This window comes from Mesocricetus auratus, unplaced genomic scaffold (genome assembly GCF_017639785.1).
Source record: "Mesocricetus auratus isolate SY011 unplaced genomic scaffold, BCM_Maur_2.0 Super-Scaffold_100009, whole genome shotgun sequence".
Classification (NCBI taxonomy): Eukaryota; Metazoa; Chordata; class Mammalia; order Rodentia; family Cricetidae; genus Mesocricetus; species Mesocricetus auratus.
Window position 1 is genome coordinate 5,398,332 of NW_024429193.1, and position 18,394 is coordinate 5,416,725.

The 18,394-nt window shown below is 43.2% G+C and overlaps 1 protein-coding gene across 1 annotated transcript in view; it reads left to right on the forward strand.

Annotated features, from left to right (window-relative positions):
* Positions 1 to 18,394, forward strand: part of Msh4 (mutS homolog 4) — a 70,018-nt gene that overhangs the window by 26,396 nt on the left and 25,228 nt on the right. The window contains exons 12-16 of the mRNA XM_021234929.2: positions 110 to 279; positions 1,520 to 1,656; positions 2,817 to 2,920; positions 3,898 to 4,022; positions 11,244 to 11,444. Of these exons, the coding sequence (XP_021090588.2) occupies positions 110 to 279; positions 1,520 to 1,656; positions 2,817 to 2,920; positions 3,898 to 4,022; positions 11,244 to 11,444 (737 nt within the window). The remainder of the gene's footprint in view (positions 1 to 109; positions 280 to 1,519; positions 1,657 to 2,816; positions 2,921 to 3,897; positions 4,023 to 11,243; positions 11,445 to 18,394) is intronic.

Below are 18,394 nucleotides of genomic sequence, written 5' to 3' on the forward strand. Positions count from 1 at the left end.
ATGTGAATGGAGTGAAGGAGCAGTAGTAATTTGGGAGATGCTCCCACTAGCAAATTTACTGTAAAGTAGTGGTTTGCCTATTCCCTGCTTTGCTTTGTCCTAATGCTAGGTTTGGACTTATACTTGAAAAGATTAAAACAGTGATAAACGATGATGCAAGGTACATGAAAGGCTGCCTGAACATGCGGACTCAGAAGTGCTACGCAGTGCGCTCCAACATCAGCGAGTTCCTCGACATAGCTAGGAGGACATACACCGAGATCGTGGATGACATAGCAGGTGATTGTTCCAGCATGCTTGCATTAATTATTATTGTATATCTTATCACATGCTTTACCTGTTTCTACTTCTGTCTTTCTGTGACATGTATATATAATTATACAAAATTATATATCCTTACTACATGCGTATACTATATATACATACATATATATATATATATAATTTTATATATGTGCAGTGAGGCTAGCACACATTGCTCTTTAAGAAGCCTCCTTTAAGGAGCTCATGGACCCCAGATTGATAGCTGGGAAACCAGCATAGGACAGACCCAGACAGTTAGAAGGCCTGGGAAATCTATGGAACTTCTGATAGAGGATCAGTATTTATTCCTAGTACAGGAATGGACTTTAGGAACCCACTCCACACAGAGGGATGCTCTCTCAGCCTGGAGACATGGGGGAGGGTCTAGGCCCTGCTCCAAATGATATGACAGAGTTTGAAGATCCCCCATGGAAGGCCTCACCCTCCCTGAGGAGCAGAAAGAGGATGGGATGGGGGGTAGGTGGGGCCAGGGGAGGAGGGGAGGGAGTGGGAACTGGGATTGAGATGTAAAACAAGCTTGTTTCTAACTTAAAAAAAAAAAGAAAACAAAAAGGAAGCCTCCTTTAAAAAACAATGCTGTTACCAGGCCTGGTGGCACACACCTTTAATCCCAGAACTAAAGAGGTAGAGGAAACAGATCTTTATGAGTTTGAGGTCAGCCTGGTCCACATAGTGAGTTCAAAGCCAGCCTAGTCCACATAATAAGACCCTGTCTCAAAAGAAAAGAAAAACAACAATGTTGAAGTGTTACAGAGTGACTTCATATACATTGAAGCTTTCTGAAGAACGAAGACTAGCTTCTGTTTTGCTAAAAAGTTGAATAACACATCAGAGAAAAATACAATTCTTTTTCTTGTTTTAATTTTTATAATTTACTTTTCTTTAGAAATACATATCAGAGAACATGTTCTTTTTTGTGGGTGGTGGTGGTTTTGAGACAGGGTTTCTCTGTATAGCAGTGCTGGCTGACCTGGAACTCAGAGAGTGCTGGGATTAAAGGTGTGTGCCACCATACCCAGTTAGAGAATATGTTTTTAAAGGATACTTACCACATCTTTTGGACATTAAATATTTTTTTTACTATTAACAAAAACTAAAATGAGTTTCCTGATTGTGTACAAATGATGAGTAAAAAGCCTATGACTGCACAGACTTCCCACCAGGAAATCTTGTTTTTCCCGACCCTGGTCCCTAGGCATGATATCACAGCTTGCAGAGAAGTACAGTCTTCCACTGCGGACCAGCTTCAGCTCTGCACGAGGCTTTTTCATCCAGATGACTACAGACTGTGCCGCGCTCTCCCGTGACCAGCTTCCCTCGGAGTTTATTAAGGTTAACCCGGAGTGCAAGGAAATGGCTGTTCCTGGTTGTGTAGACGTGCTTGGGCTGACTCTCCGGCAACAGCTGTTCCTGGTTGTGTAGACATGCTTAGAGGGACTCTCCAGCACTCCTTGAGCTTAGCTTCCCCACTTGCTTGTTGAGCAGCCGCATCAAGCAGGGTGACAGGCTTGAGGGGGACACCAAAGGAGGCAAAAGGCAAATTAAGAAACAAAGTCTAAAAGGTGTTTTTGACAAAAGAATTTAGGAAAACACTGAACTACCTTTTGCTGAAAATTTTTTGATCTCCTTGTTTTGTGTGTGTGTGTGTGTGTGTGTGTGCGTGTGCGTGTGCGTGTGCGTGTGCAAGCATTGGAGGACAGAGGACATCTTGTGGGAATCAGTCCCCTTCACCACATAGGTGCCAGGATTGAGCTCGCTCAGGTCTCCAGGCTTGACCATACCTGCCGAACCGCTCACCTACCTTTGTTTTATATAGTTTTCCAGATGCACTTTCCTATTGAAGATTTGAGAATTTCTGCAGAAGCAAGTGTGTCTAATGTAGTGTGGTAAGCCTGTGAACTGTGCCTTTTCCTGTACACAGTTTACAGCTCTTTACAACATTTTTAATGTTCTGCTTTTGGTTTTTTTCTGCTTCCCAGGAGTAGAAAAACAAACCATTAAGTGTTCTCATTTGTTTATATGTACATGTATCTATGTTCATAGACAAATGCATGTGTGCACAAACAGTACGTAGACACTGTCTCACTGGCAGTGAGGTTTAGATGAGGTAGTTGTAGAACCAGAGGCTGAGTGAGGTCCTTTAGAGGACAAGGACTCAGAAGAGGCAGAGATAGAATGAGAGTCACAGAGGGTGCTCCCTGTCCATCATGCATGTCACCTGCTAATGAGATGCAGTTTTCAAACCTTTCTGCAAGGCAACTGCAGAACTTACCAACTAGTAATGCTGGAGAGACTGGGTAAAAAATGTCTCACTTTATCTTTGACATAACTTTGTTCTTTAATTTTTCACAGATATTATTTAGAACTTTCTTTGTGACATTTTATTTCAGAAATTAAAGTGGTTAACCCAAAACTTATCTTTCTGTCCTACAAACTATATTTTATCTAATGCTTGTACACATATCTTGACATTTGCTTTTAACTTCCTGCAGATTTCTAAAGTGAAAAACTCATATAGCTTTACATCAGCGGATTTAATTAAAATGAATGAAAGATGCCAGGAGTCTTTGCGAGAAATCTATCACATGACTTACACGTAAGAGCATTTGAAGTATTTGAATACTGAATTAAATTTGAGGAACCATAATAGCTTTAATTAATTGACTCTTTGATTGCAGGCAGTTCAGTTTTGAATGTTAGAAAAGAAAGTCTGCCATCATGTTGAGATTGAAGGAGCTGGTGGGAAGTGTGGGGCACATGTGTCAGGAGGACTCAGTTGAGAATGAAGGAGCTGGTGGGAAGTTGTGTTCCCAGTGCTTCTGCCTACGTCGTAGAGCTTACAGGCCGTGGGCCTATTCCTTTCTTGCCGTCTGTGAGCCTTGGCTACTCACACTCCGGTGTTTCTGAGGCAGCATCATAGTGGGCCAGCTCGTTTCCTTCTCATGAAACAGTAGCCTTGGAATTAGGAGAGACAGGAAGGACATTTGGAATTGGTGGGCCAAGATAGAGGGACAAGTTAGGCTTTCAAAAGCAGTTTCAAGTTCCGGACCTCAGATACTGTTAATATAATACCAATTTTGGGTACATGTTCATCCTTGAAAGGGTAAAAAGTCCCTGGAGTGAAAATCTAAATGATGACACTATTTGAATATGTGTATTTGTTTGTGTATGTTTGTGTCTCTTTGTGTGTCTGGGCTTCTGCACCCCAATGTGTTTGTGTCTTTGTGTGTGTTTCTCTTTGTGTTCCTGTGTGTGCGTCTGTTTTTGTGTATGAATGCTTCATCAGGTCTATATAAAATGTTTTGTACTTTCTCTGACATAACATTTTATTGAAAATGTCTATTTTGTTTATATCTAATGTTTATATCTAGTACAGAAGATGCTGGATTATGTTTTACCTGGTCGATATGACCTTCAGCTGAGGAATCAGTATCTTCATTTTATCTAAAATGAGCCAACCATGCAATGACTTTCTGTGTAGTGTACAACCCAACTGTGAATATTACTTTTCCCGTGCAATTAAAACCTTCTTTTGAAAAACATCACCCTGTCTTGTCCAACCTGTGCTTCCAGGATCGTGTGCAAGCTGCTTAGTGAGATCTACGAGCACATCCACTGCCTGCACAAGCTCTCTGACACCGTGTCGATGCTGGACATGCTGCTGTCTTTTGCTCACGCCTGCACTCTTTCTGACTACGGTGAGCCACTTCCTTCAGAAACTGATCTTACTTGTGAATACTTTACAAAAAAGACAGGGCTTCTTGTCTGTGACCCTAACACACAGGATGGAGATAGTGTGCTTAACCTTAAATGTTTTAGGGCTGGGTCAGTGACTGATAGTGCCCTCCTGCTCTTACAGAGCGCCTACCACTGCCTGAAACTTTAGCTCAAGGCTGACACCTGCTGGCTACCCCAGGTACAGTGCTCACATGCACATAGCCAAGCACAGACACAAATACATAATTATAGTAAAAGTCTTCAAAACATTTATTTAAAACCTAAATACAAATAATGTCCATTAAAAATTGCCAAATCAAAAAGAACAAAGCTGAAGGAATTTTTATTTGTTTATTTTTCATTTAAATTAGAAACAATCTTATTTTACATATCAATCCCAGTTCCCTGAGAGGAAACTGAAGGAACTTTTAAAGGTTTCCCAGATAAGAATGACCGCTGAGCTATATCTCCTTGGTGAAATGGCACGATCCAGAATTTCTAACCTGAACACTCGGTGGTGCCAGTCCTCTCTCGATGCTGGGGCTCACATGGACGCTGAGACCAGGGACTCTGCTGTGCATTTTCCTCCCCCAGTTCTGTTCAGAGGCTGGCACACAAACATGCACTCACGCCAGTGTCAGATCACCACTGGAGTAGAGCTAGCCCCTGAAAGTTCTTACACAGTTCCTCAGTTAGTATCCCACGCTGAAAAACCTCGGCATCAAAGCGCCGGGCACTGAAGCGAACCCTCTGCCCAAGAACCGGGGCCAGACCACTGGCTGCAAATGCAAGAGGTGATTTATTGAGTACACAGGCGCCTGCAGATGCTACTGCAACTCGGGTGCAGAGCATACCGGGCTTGCAGGGAGCACAATATTTATAGAGTTTCAATGGTTACATAAGTAACAGGCATTTCATTGGCTCATCTTGGGGGCAGGGGTAGTTCCCACGGACTAAGTTTCCTGGTATTACTTTATGAAAGACCCAGGCATACTTTAGCAGTTATTATCCTGGTCCCATGACTACTATGGTGATCATAGACACAACTGGGGGCAAGGGTAGTTGCCAAGGACTAGGTGTCCTGGTATTGTCATATGAAAGTTCCCAGCACGCTTCAGTAATTATTATCCGGGTCCCATGATTGCTATAGTGATCAGACACAATTGGGGGCCAGGGTAGTTGCCAAGGACTAGGTTTTCTAGTATTGTCATATGAAAGTTCCCAGCACGCTTCAGCAATTATTATCCGGGTCCCATGACTGCTATAGTGATCACAGGCATCCTGTTTTGAGGGTGAGACACCTGGTCTGGGTTTCTTTCATTAGGCAACGGCCTGGCCTTGCTTTTCTTTTCCTAGGGGGTCCTGGGTAGGGGTCTTTCATTCCCCCCTTGTTCTTGTGCATAGGTAGAATCTTTTACCTATTGTCCAGCCCTCTCTACTTAAGGTTTACTTATGGTTCCATCTGTTTGAGGGCATGGTATTGTTGAGTTAGGACTAAGGCTTGAATTATTGTTTGTGAATGTAGGGCCCAAAGGTTAGGAGGCCCATAAGAGTAGAGACTAGTGTAGCGAACCAGGGGGATTTGTTAAACCAACCCTCATACCAGTATTCTTGGGATTTAAATTTTTTTCTGACGAACAGTGAGCCTCTCCTTGAGTTTATCCAGAGTTTTGGATACTACCTCAGTCTTGTCTGCATAAAAACAACATTCCTCTTTGAGAGTGGCACATATGTCTCCCCCTCTTATTATACTGTTCCCTATGTAAGGGAATTTTTTTTTCTTTTGACTTTGCATCTCAACCAGGGGAAAGAGGGCGATGTATTCCTTTCCATGCTGCTTCTTGCTGACTTTGGGACGAAGTTAGGGGACCCAAGAAGGCTGAAATGCAAGTCAAAAGCAAAAAGGGAATTTAGGCAATGGGTTATCTATCCAGGAGCAGCTGATTGGCAGACTGTGTTGAAGAGACAGGGGGTGTCCACATCAGCTGAACTGGTTCACATCCACAGCAAGTCTAGGGCTCGCAGTCTTTAGGAGCAGGCTGTGGTCAGCAACTGATGTTCAGATGTGTTTGCCAGAAGTGGAAACCTGTTTAAGACATGTTTAAAACTGGGAACACAAGTTAAAACTTATGTATTTAATTGGAACTCTTTAGACCCATAGTATTAATGATCAGGAAGGTCAGGAATCCCATGACCAGGAGAGAAAATCTTATTCTCAGGAACAGACAGGTGGGATAACTGGCTGCACTTATCTGGAGTCCTCTTTGACCTGTGAGAAGTGGATCCAAGCTGTATGACTTTTGATCCTCTGAAGCCTATGTAAATTTTGTTATTCAAAAGGACATAAAGGTTATAGGTACAGTAGCATTATCAATTGGTACTGAAATCTACATTGTAGAAAAAGCAGATATCTGGGTATCTGTATTTTGTCCTAGCAGAAACTACAGATTTGGGCTAGTAGTGTACATTTGTCTTCTGTCCAGGGAGCCAGGTATGAATTGGACAGAGGTATCTTTGGCCTGATGAAAAGCCCTTTAAGTTTATACTTAGATGATAACCAAAATAAACCTAAAAACCTTGAGCTTGTGATTGAACAAGTATTTACATCCTTTGATCCTTATTGAGACATATTAAGGCTTGATTTTTACATAAATAAAATGAGCAACCAGGCTGACTATAGTCTTGTGGATTTGGCTGCCTGATGCTGTTAACCTGACAACCATTAATACTTTCAGAGATCTGAGAAGGATAAATTTTATACAGTCTCCAAATCTATTAAAAAGTGCCAGGTACCAGTCCATATACAGCCATACCCAAGTCTCCTCTATTAGCACTGGAGGCACAAGTATCAGGAACAGCATCAATCTCTACCAGGCCTGTAAAGTGAGTTTTCTTTCTCTCTGGAAGAGGGACATGGAAAAGACTGACCTTGTTTTGTCTCGGCAAAAGGGGTGCAATCAATTTTCCAGTGTCCAGCAGCTTTGTCCACATTCTGGGCCAGGTCCTGGCAGCAGCAGGTGTCACCTTTGAGCATCTTGTTCACTGGTCAGCGTCAACACAATCCAGGTGTAGGGACCAGGGTGCCTTGTAATCTTCTTTGGAGACTTTGGGTCACTGTTAGGATCTGGAAGTCTGTCTGATATTATAAACTTTTAAATTAACATTTTAAATGCCATGTTCTGCAGGTCTCTGAAGTATTAGAGGTTTGTCTGCCTTAAGCTTAACTGTTGAAAGTATAAACTTTATTAACCTTTATAAAACTAGAACTATATATTGTTAGGTCTAGCTTTAAACATTTTAACAGTATAAATATCTTATAACCTTATAAATTGAAAACATTTTAAAAACTTCTGAAATCCCTTAATGTTTTTATTTAGGCCTTTAAAACCATTATTATCTGGGTGACTGTTAAATTATAAAACTTAGTATTCCTGTGTATAAAAGCATTAACATTTTAAATCTGAATAAAAACTTGTTGATAGGATGGTACCTCATAACTTTCATGTGGTCACCTTTAGTTAAGATGGTGGATCAGGTATCTCTTTTAACTTTAGTAAAATGGCTACCAGCCAGCCATGTGGCCAGCGTGGCATGTGACTGACTGTAAAACGGTGGTGACCTGCACCACTTTTGTTTTAGCTCTATGCTTGTAATAAAACTTAGATTATGACAGAAAATACAGATAGAACTTTTTAACAAAACAAGCATACATAATTTTTGAGAGATTAATTTTTAAAATTTAGCATTTGTAGAAATGAAACATCATAGTAAACAGCTTACATTTTTTTCTCTTGTAGTTATAACTTTAAAGCCATTTAGTTTCTGTGGAAAGACCGGATCTGGCCAAATGGCTTACCTGCTCCAGCCCTGTGTGTTTGAGCAGGGAGCTCTGGTGGAGGGAAAAGCTGGCAGATGGCTCCTTTGCCAGCACGCCATGTGCATGGGGCAGAGAGACAGAAAGAGAGAGAGACCCCATCCTCACATCCTGCACACCTCAAAGGCAGGCAGGTGAGGACGGAGCAGGCTCAGCTGTGAGGGCTGCAGCAGCAGTTGGAGAACAGAGCAGCTGCCTCACTGCATGCTCAGGGATAGGAGACCCTGCTGCAGCATGCTCTATACCATGGCACATGGCAGGGAGACTTTTGCCCAGCATGCCATGTGTTTAGGGCAGCAAGAGAAGACCCCTGACCTGCACCATGTGTATAGGCGGGCAAGAACAGAGACAGAGGGACACGATGGGCCAGTGACTAGCTAGGCTTGGCCAAAGTCCTCAGCCACAGGACCAACTTATAAAAAGAAGTGTTTAGTTACTGAACCTGGTGTATATTAGATACTCAACCAATTGTACACACACATAAAAAATTGGCATGCAACAGCTGTCTTAATGTGAAAGTCACCTTATCAACAGGGTTGAAAAATTATTTATCCTGAACATGAAAACCTATTAGCAAATTTAAATTAACTTTACAAAACTTGTTACTTGTAGTTTTCCCTTGTAATATTTCTATGAGAACTGCATCATCTAGGAGTAGATGATGATCTGGAGCTGGGACAGGGACCAAGGGTGAAGAAGGGGGTAGGGGAGGAGCTGACAGTTTTCTCCGAGACTGCCTTCAGAGGAGGTCAGAGAGTCACAAACCGGGCTGCCCATGTCGGGGATCTTTAGCCAAATTTTCCCAAATGACAATGTATGCTATCTGGTCCAGGTGTCCATGGGGTCCCTTGTCAAAGACCCGATCCTAAACCTGTAAGATAATTTCTAGGTTAAAGGTCCAATCCCGTGGCCAGCCCACATCGAAGGTTGGCCACTCAGATGTGCAGTTTATACTGGTTAGAGGCACGAATCTGCACTTCATTCCAGTGATCTAAAGTAAGGCTCAAAGGGGTGGTTATGGTTTGTCCCATGCTTGAATCAGAAAACTCAAAATACAAAGACAAATAGACGAACAAGACAAATAACACAATTAAGCAACTCACAACGAGACACGCTGCGCGCATTCGGCAGAGAACCGAAAGTAAATACTCAGACGGGTCAACAGGAGTAGTGGTCCTGTTTTTCCCTTTTCATGCCCATGAGCTCCAAACAATTGAGCTCTCCAGATCCCTGGCACGTCTGCCAGGGTGGCGGGGGAGAAGTCTGGGCTCGTCAGCCCCTTCTCAAGCCGCCCTAGTTACTGAATGACTATGTAGCCAACCTGCTCGGAGACAGATCAACATACATACATATAACAAAGAACAAAGCAGACAGGGTGCCGGCTAGCTTACCTCCCGGTGGCACTGGTGGTTCTGGGGCAGAAATCTCGGTGGGACCTCCAATGAAAAACCTCGGCATCAAAGCGCCGGGCACTGAAGCGAACCCTCTGCCCAAGAACCAGGGCCAGACCACTGGCTGCAAATGCAAGAGGTGATTTATTGAGTACACAGGCGCCTGCAGATGCTACTGCAACTCGGGTGCAGAGCATACCGGGCTTGCAGGGAGCACAATATTTATAGAGTTTCAATGGTTACATAAGTAACAGGCATTTCATTGGCTCATCTTGGGGGCAGGGGTAGTTCCCACGGACTAAGTTTCCTGGTATTACTTTATGAAAGACCCAGGCATACTTTAGCAGTTATTATCCTGGTCCTATGACTACTATGGTGATCATAGACACAACTGGGGGCAAGGGTAGTTGCCAAGGACTAGGTGTCCTGGTATTGTCATATGAAAGTTCCCAGCACGCTTCAGTAATTATTATCCGGGTCCCATGATTGCTATAGTGATCAGACACAACTGGGGGCCAGGGTAGTTGCCAAGGACTAGGTTTTCTAGTATTGTCATATGAAAGTTCCCAGCACGCTTCAGCAATTATTATCCGGGTCCCATGACTGCTATAGTGATCACAGACATCCTGTTTTGAGGGTGAGACATCTGGTCTGGGTTTCTTTCATTAGGCAACGGCCTGGCCTTGCTTTTCTTTTCCTAGGGGGTCCTGGGTAGGGGTCTTTCAACGCCAACATGCAAATGTCTAGGACTAGTAAGGTAATATGGTTGAATAATAACATTAAAATTAACATTTGTAATTAAAATTAGCAACAACATTTGTTACATTGATTAATTAATTTTATTTTATTTATTTATCTTTTTGGTTTTTTGAGACAGGGTTTCTCTTTATTGTTTTTGGAGCCTGTCCTGGAACTCGCTTGGTAGACCAGGCTTGGTCTCAAACTCACAGAGATCCACCTGCTTCTGCCTCCTGAGTGCTGGGATTAAAGGCGTGTACCACCACCGCCCGGCTGATTAATTAACTTTAAAGACTGTTTTTGTTTTCTGTGTATGCATGAGTGCCTCAATGAATGTGTGTGCACCCCATGTGTGCACTGCCCTTGGAGGCAAGAAGAGAGGATCTGATCCCCACAACTGGAGTTATGGTGGTTGTGAGCCACCCTGTGGGTACTGGGAACTGAATCCCGGTCCTCTGCAGAGGCAGAGAGTGCACTAGCTACTGAGCTATCGGTTAAACATCATTACATTAATTTTTTTTGTGGGAAGTATCTTACAAAACTCATTTTATATTTCTAAATTTCTGAAATTAAACGTTAATAAATAATAGCAGATGATAGTAATAAGAAATAACTGTAACAGTAGTCGATATTAACTTTTCACTGCTATCTTATAGAATGAAATATTTACTCTTCTGTATCTTCTTCTCCTATTCCCTTTGAAAAAATTCAAGTTCTGGAAATGGAGAAAACCGAGTCCTTAAGATCTGTTGGTTCACAGAAAGCTCTATGGATACCAGAAAGTGACTTATGTTTGGCTTTACTGTTTAATTACACTTCACTGTGAACACTAAGTCTGCTAGAAAAGCAGTGTTTAGGGTGCACCAGGTAGGTGTTCAATCTATGGGAGTCTCTGGTTATTTTGAAGATCTTACCAATGACCTTGGGTTCTTTTTAATCCGTACAAATGTGCAATTTTATAAGCTGTTTTGGAACCCAGGGCAGTAAACAGGAAGTACATTCTAGATTCTCTGTGAATAAGTGGAAATTTTGAGTATACCCATTACAATGAATGATTTAAGAGTGTGTTTGGGATAAAATAGTAACTTACTCCCTCAAATTAGCTTCTTGAAATTACTGAGATCAGGCCATGTGTACACATCACAAGACATGTAGATACAAATATACTCTGCTTTAAAAACCCTTATTTTTTTCTCCAGTTCGACCAGAGTTTACTGACACTTTAGCAATCAAACAAGGATGGCACCCCATTCTTGAGAAAATATCTGCAGAGAAACCTGTTGCAAACAATACATATATTACAGAAGGGAGTAATGTTGTGATCATAACTGGACCGAATATGAGTGGAAAATCTACGTATTTAAAACAGATTGCACTCTGTCAGATCATGGCCCAGATTGGTAAGTTACACTCTTACTTTATGGTCGTCAGCTGTGGTGGTTTGAAAAGCACGAACACCACAGGCCAAACTCCGTAGTACAATGTTTGTTTGCAAACCTAGCCTGTAGCAGCTGAGCCCTGTCTCCAGTTGGTGGAGCTGTTTGGGCAGAACTGGGACATGAGGCTGTGTTGGAGGAGGCATCTCTCTGGGGGGGGACCTGAGGTTTTAAACGTGCCGTTCCCAGTTAACTCTCTCTCTGCCTCCAACTTAGTGGTCAGATATAAGGTCTCAGCTCTTGCTGCAGCGCCATGCCTGCCTGCAGCCATGCTCCTCCATGCTCCTCACTGTGACGGGCGTAGACTAACCGTTTGGGACTGTAAGCTCTTTCTTCTGTAACCTGCCCTGGTCATGTTTTCATAGCAGGAGAAAAGCCACCAGGACACCAAACCCTGAGTAGGAGAAGCCAATGTCTTTAGTAACCAAGTGATAAGCATTGCAGCATTGGGCAGAGAGAGAGAGAGAGAGAGAGAGAGAGAGAGACAGAGAGAGAGAGAGAGAGAGAGAGAGAGAGACAGAGAGAGAGACAGAGAGAGAGACAGAGAGAGAGACAGAGACAGAGACAGAGAGAGAGAGACAGAGAGAGAGAGAGAGAGAGAGAGAGAGAGAGAGAGAGCGCTCCAGTCATCTGTCTGTCCACATGTGTAATTCCCTGCCACTGCCCCAGCACTGTTACATATGTCTTCATTCAGGCCTAGCATAACTCCTCTGGTAACTGGGTTTCCTGGGAACTGACCTGCAGACGTCAGAAGCCAGGCTGGCAGCTCACACCCACATCCCAGTACTGGGAGGTGACAAGCAGGGGATCAGAGGTCATGTGCACCCTCACCCACAGATTTAGCTTGAAGCACACCTGGACTTCAAGAGACCCCGTCTTGAAGAATTAAGAGGTGGGGGGCATTCACTCCCCTGAATTCAAACATGGCTTTGCATGATTTGTATTTACTAGCTCTGATTCAGTTCCTGAGTGTATCACAGAATGCTAGTTGTTCAGCAGTCTAAAGGCAGTTGTTTTCCTTCTTATCACGTCCATCTCGAACTTTGCTATACGTCTAAGCATATGTTGTGCTTCTCAGGCCTGGGTGCAAAGTGAACTGGAGCTCGTGTGGAGACCACACACTCTTACTCACATTACAGCCTCCTAAGTCTTCCTTCCTCATTTGCGAATGGACACGTTAATGTAGTCCCTGCTGAGGAGTGGGGTGAAGACTGAGGTCAGCGCTTGTACACAAGCTCGGGTGGGGAGCAGGATGGGTGCCCTGAGCACTGCGCCGCAGAGGCTTCCCAGCAGAGAGGAGCTGTCGGAGACACTGAGGCAGAGACACATGGGCAGACCTGGGTTAAGTAGACCACCTTATTATCTGTAGATGAGAGCCAGAGCAGAGGCAGAGTGCTGGCCAGCAGCTCCTGGATCCGAGCCGAAGGTGGCAGATTGTGACTCTCTCCTCTCGATGGATAATGGAAATAAATACCAGCTAACAGCGTGGGTTGTATTCTCTGTATGGCCCTTGGCTTAAATGGAACTCTCCACTTACTCCTTCAGTAAACTCCTAAGACTTGGGTTGTTTTTGTTGTTTTGTTTTGTGTGTTTGTCTGTTTTGGTCTTTAAGACAGGGTTTCCCTTTGTAGCATTGGAGCTTGTCCTGGAACTAGCTCTGTAGACCAGGCTGATCTTGAATTACAGAGATCTGCCTGCCTCTGCCTCCCAAGTGTTGGGATTAAAGGCGTGTGCCACCGACGCCCAGCTAAGAACTGTTTTTAATAGATAAATGAGGTTTTGTTTTGTTTTGTTTTTTGTTTTTGTCTGAGAAGACCCATTTCTCCTATATTTTTTCCACCCAAAATACATAGTATGTCTTTTTTTGTTGCTCTCTCAAACAGTACATCCCAAACACAGTCTTCCCTCTCTCCCCTCCTACAAGTCTGTCCCCCACCTTCTCCCCCAGATCCACTCTCCTCTGTATCTCCTCAAAAAAAGAGCAGGTCTCCCAGGGACATCAAACAAACACGGCATATTATGCTTTTGTAAGACCACATCAAGGCTGCATAAGACAATCTAATAGGACAAAGTGTCCCATAAGTAAACAAAGAGTCAACAACCTTCCGTGCTGCCACTGTTAGGAATCCCATAAGAACATCAAGCCACTCAGCCATAGCATACATGCAGATCCTTACATCATGCCCAGTACCAGCTCCACGATCTCTGTGAACCTCCATGAGTCCCAGGCAGTTGACTCTGTGGGCCTTGTCCTCATAGTGTCCCTGACCCCTCTAGTTCCTCCAATCCCCTCCCCCATCCTCCGCAGGACTCAGTGAGCTCTACCTTTGCAGACAGGACAAGCTGTAGGTCGAGGGTTTTATGGCTGGGTTGGTGTCCCAGTACTTCTACTTGAGGCCTTGGGTCCAGGCTCCGTGTCCCCCATTACTAGGGTCACTTTCGTAGATTCCACAGAGTTTCCATTGCACTGGTTTCCACCTCGCCCTGAAACAGCCTCCAGTTGCTGTTCTTTCTCCCAGTGTTTTCTCCCCTGCCGCTTGATCCCGCCTATTTCCAACCCTGCCCACCTCCAGTCCACCCGTGAAATCTATTTCCCCTCCCAGGGAGAGCCTTGCTTCCTCCCTTAAGCCTCCCTTGATACTCAGCCTCTCTGTGTCTATGATTATCTTTTGCTGTACAGCTAAAATCCACTTAGGAGTGTGTACATACCACATACCATGTTTGTCTTTCTGGGTCTGGGTTACCTCACCAAGGATGATTTTTTCAAGTTCCATCCATTTGCCTGGAATTTCATGATGTCTTTGTTTTTAACAGCTAAGCAATAACTCATTGTGTAAATGTAACACATCTTTATCCATTTTTCAGTTAGGACATCTAAGTTGTTTCTAGTTTCTGGCTGTTATGAACAAAGCTGCTATGAACATAGTTGAGCACGTGTCCTCGAACAGGATGGGGCATCCTTTGGGTATATGCCCAAGAGTAGTATAGCTGAGTCTTGAGGTAGACTGACTCCTGATTTTCTTAGAAACAGCCCTACTGATTTCCAAAGTGGCTGTAAAGTTTGTGCTCCCATAGCAGTGGAGGAGCATTCTTCTTGCCAGCATGAAGTGTCACTTGTGATTTTGGTCTTAGCCCTTCTGACAGGTGTAGGATGGTTTCTCAAAGTCATTTAGATTTCCCTTTCCCTGATGGCTAAGGACAATGTTAAACACTTAAGTGCTTCTCAGCCATTTGAGTTTTCCCTGTTGAGAATTCTGTGTATATCTGTACCCCATTTAAAAAAAAGCACTTTTTGTCTTTTCGTTTTTTTTTTTTTTGTTTTTTTTTTTTTGGTTTTACGAGACAGGGTTTCTCTGTATTGTTTCGGAGGCTGTCAGTCCAGCCCAGCTTCGAACTCACAGAGATCCGCCTGCCTCTGCCTCCTGAGTGCTGGGATTAAAGGTGTGCGCTACCACAGCCCGGGGTTTGTGTTTTTTTTTTTTTTTAAGTTATCTATTGTGTATACAGTGTTCTGCCTGACACCAGAAGAGGGCACCAGATCTCATTACAGACAGATGTTGGCATCTAGTTTCTTGAATTTAAATATTTTTGATATTAGCCTTCTGTCAGATGTGGGGCTGGTAAAAATCTTTTCCCTTTCTATAACTGCTGTTTTGTCTTATTGATGGTGTCCTTTGCCTTACAGACTCTTTCCAGTTTCACAAGGTTCTATTATTTTTTTTTATCATTTTTTATTTTAATTTTAAATAGCTTGTTTTACATGTCAATCCCAGTTCCCTCTGCCTCCCCTCCTCCCGCACTCCCCTTCCCCCCCACCCTCCCACCCTATTACCAAATCCTTCCACATAGGGGATATCTAGAGTCTGTCATTTCACTCAGGGTAGGGTCCAGGCACTCCCCTAAGAGTCCAGCCTGAGAGAGCATCCCTCTTTGTGCTATAGGCACACGAAGACTGTTTGTATACAAGGGATAGACACTGATCCACAGCTCAGGGCCCCATAGGTTGCCCAGGCCTTCTCACTGACACTCACATTTGGGGGGTCCAGATCAGTCCCATGCTGGCCTCCCCACTGTCAGTCTGGTGTCCAAGAGCTCTCCCCTGTTCAGATCAGCTGTCTCTGCTGGTTTTGCCAGCCCATTCTTTGCCAATTTGCTCATCACTCCTTTCTCTCTGTCACTGGGTTCCTTGGGTTCAGTTCAGTGATTGTGTGTTTGCCTCTGCTTCCATCAGTCACAGGATGAAGGTTCCCGGATGGTTATAGACATCAAGTTCATTATCAGGAATGGGCATTCGAGGTGGTCCCTCCACTATTGCTTAGCTTGCCAATTGGTGTTATCCCTTTAGATCACTCGAGGTCACTCTGGTGCCTGATCTGTATTCGATCCTATGATTCCCTCTTCCCCCTATTCTACCCCCACCCCCTCAACTTCCTGTTCCCCCATGACCAACTCTCTTCCTCTTCACCCCCTCTCTTCTTCCCAGGTCCCACTCCCCCCCACCCCTCGCTGTGTTCCCCATCCATTCAGAGGATCTTGTCTCCATCCTCTTCTCTTGGGTACTATGCATATATGCATATCTTTTAGGTTCTTTCCTGTTTCCCAGACTCTCTATCAGTGGAAGTGCAGACTGGCACTATCCTGATCCATGTCTAAAATCCATATATGAGTGAGTACATACCATGTTTGTCTTTTTGCGACTGGGTTACCTCACTCAGGATGGTTTCTTCCAGTGCTATCCCTTTCCCTGCAAATTTCAAGATTCCATTGTTTTTTTCTGCTGAGTAATACTCCATTGTGTAAATGTACCACATTTTCTCTATCCACTCTTCAGTTGAGGGGCATCTAGGTTGCTTCCAGGTTCTGGCTATTACAAATAATGCTGCTATGAACATAGTGGAGCAGATGCCCTTGTATGAACTTGCCTCATTTGGATATATGCCTAAGAGTGGAATTGCTGGGTCTAGTGGTAGATTAATTCGCGTTTTCCTGAGGAATCTCCATACTGATTTCCAAAGAGGCTGTATGAGTCGGCACTCCCACCAGCAGTGGAGGAGTGTTCCTCTCTCTCTACATCCTCTCCAGCATAAATTGTCTTCGGTGTTTTTGATTTTAACCATTCTGACAGGAGTAAGATGGTATTTCAGAGTTGTTTTGATTTGCATTTCCCTGATGGCTAAGGATGTTGAGCACTTTCTTAAGTGTCTCTTGGCCATTTTAGCCTCCTCTACTGAGAATTCTCTATTTAGCTCTGTACCCCACCTTTTAATTGGATCCTTTGGTGTTTTGGAGACTTGTTTCTTGAGTTCTTTGTAAATTTTGGAGATTAGCCCTCTGTCAGATGTAGGGTTAGTGAATATCTTTTCCCATTCTGTGGCCTGCTTTTTTTGTCTTTTTGACTGTGTCCTTTGCCTTACTTTTTAGTTTCAGAAGGTCCCATTTGTTAATTGTCGATCTCAGTGCCTGTGCCACTGGTGTTATGTTTAGGAAGTGGTCTCCTGTACCAACTTGTTGAAGGGTATCTCCCACTTTCTCTTCTAAAAGTTTCAGTGTGGCTGGATTTATGTTGAGATCTTTGATCCATTTGGACTTAAGTTTTGTACAAGGTGATAAACATGGATCTATCTGCAGTCTTCTGCATACCAGTACCCAGTTATGCCAGCACCATTTGTTGAAGATGCTTTCTTTTTTTCCATTGTACAGTTCTAGCTTCTTTGTCAAAAATCAAGTGTTCATAGGTGTGTGGGTTAAAATTAGAGCTTTTGATTCGGTTCCATTGGTCTACCTGCCTATTTTTGTGCCAATACCAAGCTGTTTTCAGGACTATAGCTCTATAATAGAGCTTGAAGTCAGGTATGGTGATGCCTCCTGAAGTTCCTTTATTGTATAGGGATGTTTTGGCTATCCTGGGCCTTTTGTTTTTCCATATAAAGTTGATTAATGTTCTTTCCAGGTCCTTGAAGAATTGTGATGGAATTTTGATAGGGATTGCATTGAATCTGTAGACTGCTTTTGGCAAGATTGCCATTTTTATTATGTTGATCCTACCAATCCAAGAGCATGGGAGATCTTTCCATTTTCTGGTATCTTCTTTGATTTCTTTCTTTAAAGACACAAAGTTCTTGATATACAGGTCTTTAATTTACTTGGTTAACATTATCCCCAGATATTTGATGCTGTTTTTGGCTATTGTAAAGGGTGATGTTTCTCTGATTTCTTTCTCAGTCACTTCATCATCTGTATATAATAGGGCCACTGATTTTTTTGAGTTTACCTTGTATCCTGCCACATTGCTGAAGATGTTTATCAGCTCTAGGAGTTCTCTTGTGGAGTTTTTCAGTCACTTATGTAAACTATCATATCATCTGCAAATAGTGAAAGTTTGACTTCTTTTCCTATTTATATCCCCTTTATCTCCTTTTGTTGTCTTGTTGCTGTAGCTAGAACTTCAAATACAATATTGAAGTGCTATGGAGAGAGTGGACAGCCTTGTCTTGTTCCTGATTTTAGAGGAATTGTGTTGAGTTTCTCTCCATTTAGTTTGATGTTAGCTGTTGGTTTACTGTATATTACTTTTATTATATTCAGGTACGTTCCTGTTATCCCTGATCTCTCTAGGACCTTTATCATGAAGGGGTGCTGGATTTTGTCAAAGGCTTTTTCAGCATCTAGTGAGATGATCATGTGGTTTTTCTTTCGCAGTTTGTTAATATGGTGGATTACATTGATAGATTTTCTAATGTTGAACCATCCCTGCATTCCTGGGATGAAGCCTACTTGATCATGGTGGATGATTTTTCTGATATGTTCTTGAATCCGGTTTGCGAGTATTTTATTGAGTATTTTTGCATCAATGTTCATGAGGGAAATTGGTCTATAGTTCTCTTTCTTAGTTGTGTCTTTGTGTGGCTTGGGTA